Source organism: Saccostrea cucullata, unplaced genomic scaffold (assembly GCF_032062105.1).
Source record: "Saccostrea cucullata isolate Sc308-1 unplaced genomic scaffold, CSIRO_AGI_Scuc_v1 ctg804, whole genome shotgun sequence".
Taxonomy (NCBI): domain Eukaryota; kingdom Metazoa; phylum Mollusca; class Bivalvia; order Ostreida; family Ostreidae; genus Saccostrea; species Saccostrea cuccullata.
Window position 1 is genome coordinate 127,548 of NW_026941006.1, and position 1,636 is coordinate 129,183.

Here is a 1,636-nt window from a genome sequence, read left to right on the forward strand (position 1 = left end):
GTGCTTTCCTTGAATTGAATATTTTTGGAGGATCCATAGAAACAATTATAAGCACATAGGCGTCGGAAGCAAATGGAAAGCGGGGCTCAACATACAGCAAAAAGTAAACCCAATTTTCAATGCCTACATTATGTATATATTTGCAAAAAAATGCCCTCGTCCCGGTTCCGACGCTTATGATAAGTACAGATCATAGGCGTCGGAACCGGGGGGGGGGGAGGAGGGGGGCTTCCCCCCCCCCCCCCCCCCACACACACACCCTTATTTTGCAAATCTATAGAAAATATAGACATTGAAAATTGGAGTTTACCTTTGTTTGTGGTTTAGCCCCCCTTTCAATAAGACCCCCCCTTTCAATAAGCCCCCCCTTTCAATTTGCTTCCGACGCCTATGCAGATACACAATAAAAATTTGGTAGATCTTTGCGGACCCTCTATGGCTTGTGTGTGAGTAATTCACAATTCATTAATGAGTGTTACACATGCACTTTGTTTGAGGACCAAAAGAAAAAAATGCAATGCTTGACTGTGAGCTGTATCCAAATAAATTACCACACTACACGTTGTTGCGTCTTTTAAAAGCACATTAAGATATAGATGGATGTACCGTTCGCTTGGTAATTTTACTGGGGTTGTGACACCCCCCCCCCCATCTTCCCTCATTTCTCTGTATAAAATTCCTTTCCATGGCCCTGCGCCTGAAATATATGGATTTAAGAAAACTTTATAATGTGATTTTTTTTTCCTGAATGTGTATTTTTCCAGCATTTAAAATAATTGCACATTTGGTAAAACTATTTGTTTGTATAGCACAGGATCTTCCATTGAATATAGGATGTACTTCATGAGTTGTGGATTTTCCTTTTTTATGGCTGAAACCTCGGTCTTGGTCAGAGGATAAAAACACAATACGAATTGGAGATGTATGTTTATTCATTAATGAATTAATCAATTAATTATCATCTCTTAACCAGTGGTCTTTTCCAATATCCCTAATGGCAAGGTGAAGGGAAAGGCCAAGAGCCGATCATCCCGTGCCGGACTTCAGTTCCCCGTGGGTCGTATCCACCGTCTGCTGAGGAAAGGCAACTACGCCGAGAGAGTGGGAGCCGGTGCCCCCGTGTACCTGGCCGCCGTTCTTGAATACTTGGCCGCCGAAGTCTTGGAGTTGGCAGGCAACGCCGCCCGCGACAACAAGAAGACCAGAATCATCCCCCGTCATCTGCAGCTGGCCATCCGCAACGACGAGGAGTTGAACAAACTGCTGTCCGGCGTGACCATCGCCCAGGGTGGTGTCCTGCCCAACATCCAGGCCGTGCTCCTCCCCAAGAAGACCCAGAAGTCCGCCAGCAAGTAAAAAGTCTGTCTACGACTTTGAAATAAACCAAACGGCCGTTTTCACGGCCACCCAAATTTTTCGAAAAGATGCCTCTATATAGGAGCATAATTTAAGAAACGAAATGTGTGTTACTTTTCAATGAATGCTGCTGCTACTATATGTAGAGCACTGGTATACATGAGATGCATTTTTCCCCAATCAAGACTGCAAATTCACATATACAGATCTGTGCCAAAATTGAAGCAAATGGTCACTTTTTGTCCCAATTTCATATTTTTCATTTCATTATTTAATCCAG

At 43.5% G+C, this 1,636-nt stretch overlaps 1 protein-coding gene across 1 annotated transcript; it reads left to right on the plus strand.

Moving 5' to 3' along the window:
• Nucleotides 1–600: 600 nt before the first annotated feature.
• LOC134256920 (histone H2A-beta, sperm-like) lies at nucleotides 601–1,383 on the plus strand. Its single transcript, XM_062739595.1, has 2 exons — nucleotides 601–616; nucleotides 974–1,383. The coding sequence occupies exons 1-2, from the start codon at nucleotides 601–603 to the stop codon at nucleotides 1,354–1,356; spliced, it is 399 nt and encodes a 132-aa protein (XP_062595579.1). The 3' UTR covers nucleotides 1,357–1,383.
• The last annotated feature ends 253 nt before the right edge of the window (nucleotides 1,384–1,636 follow it).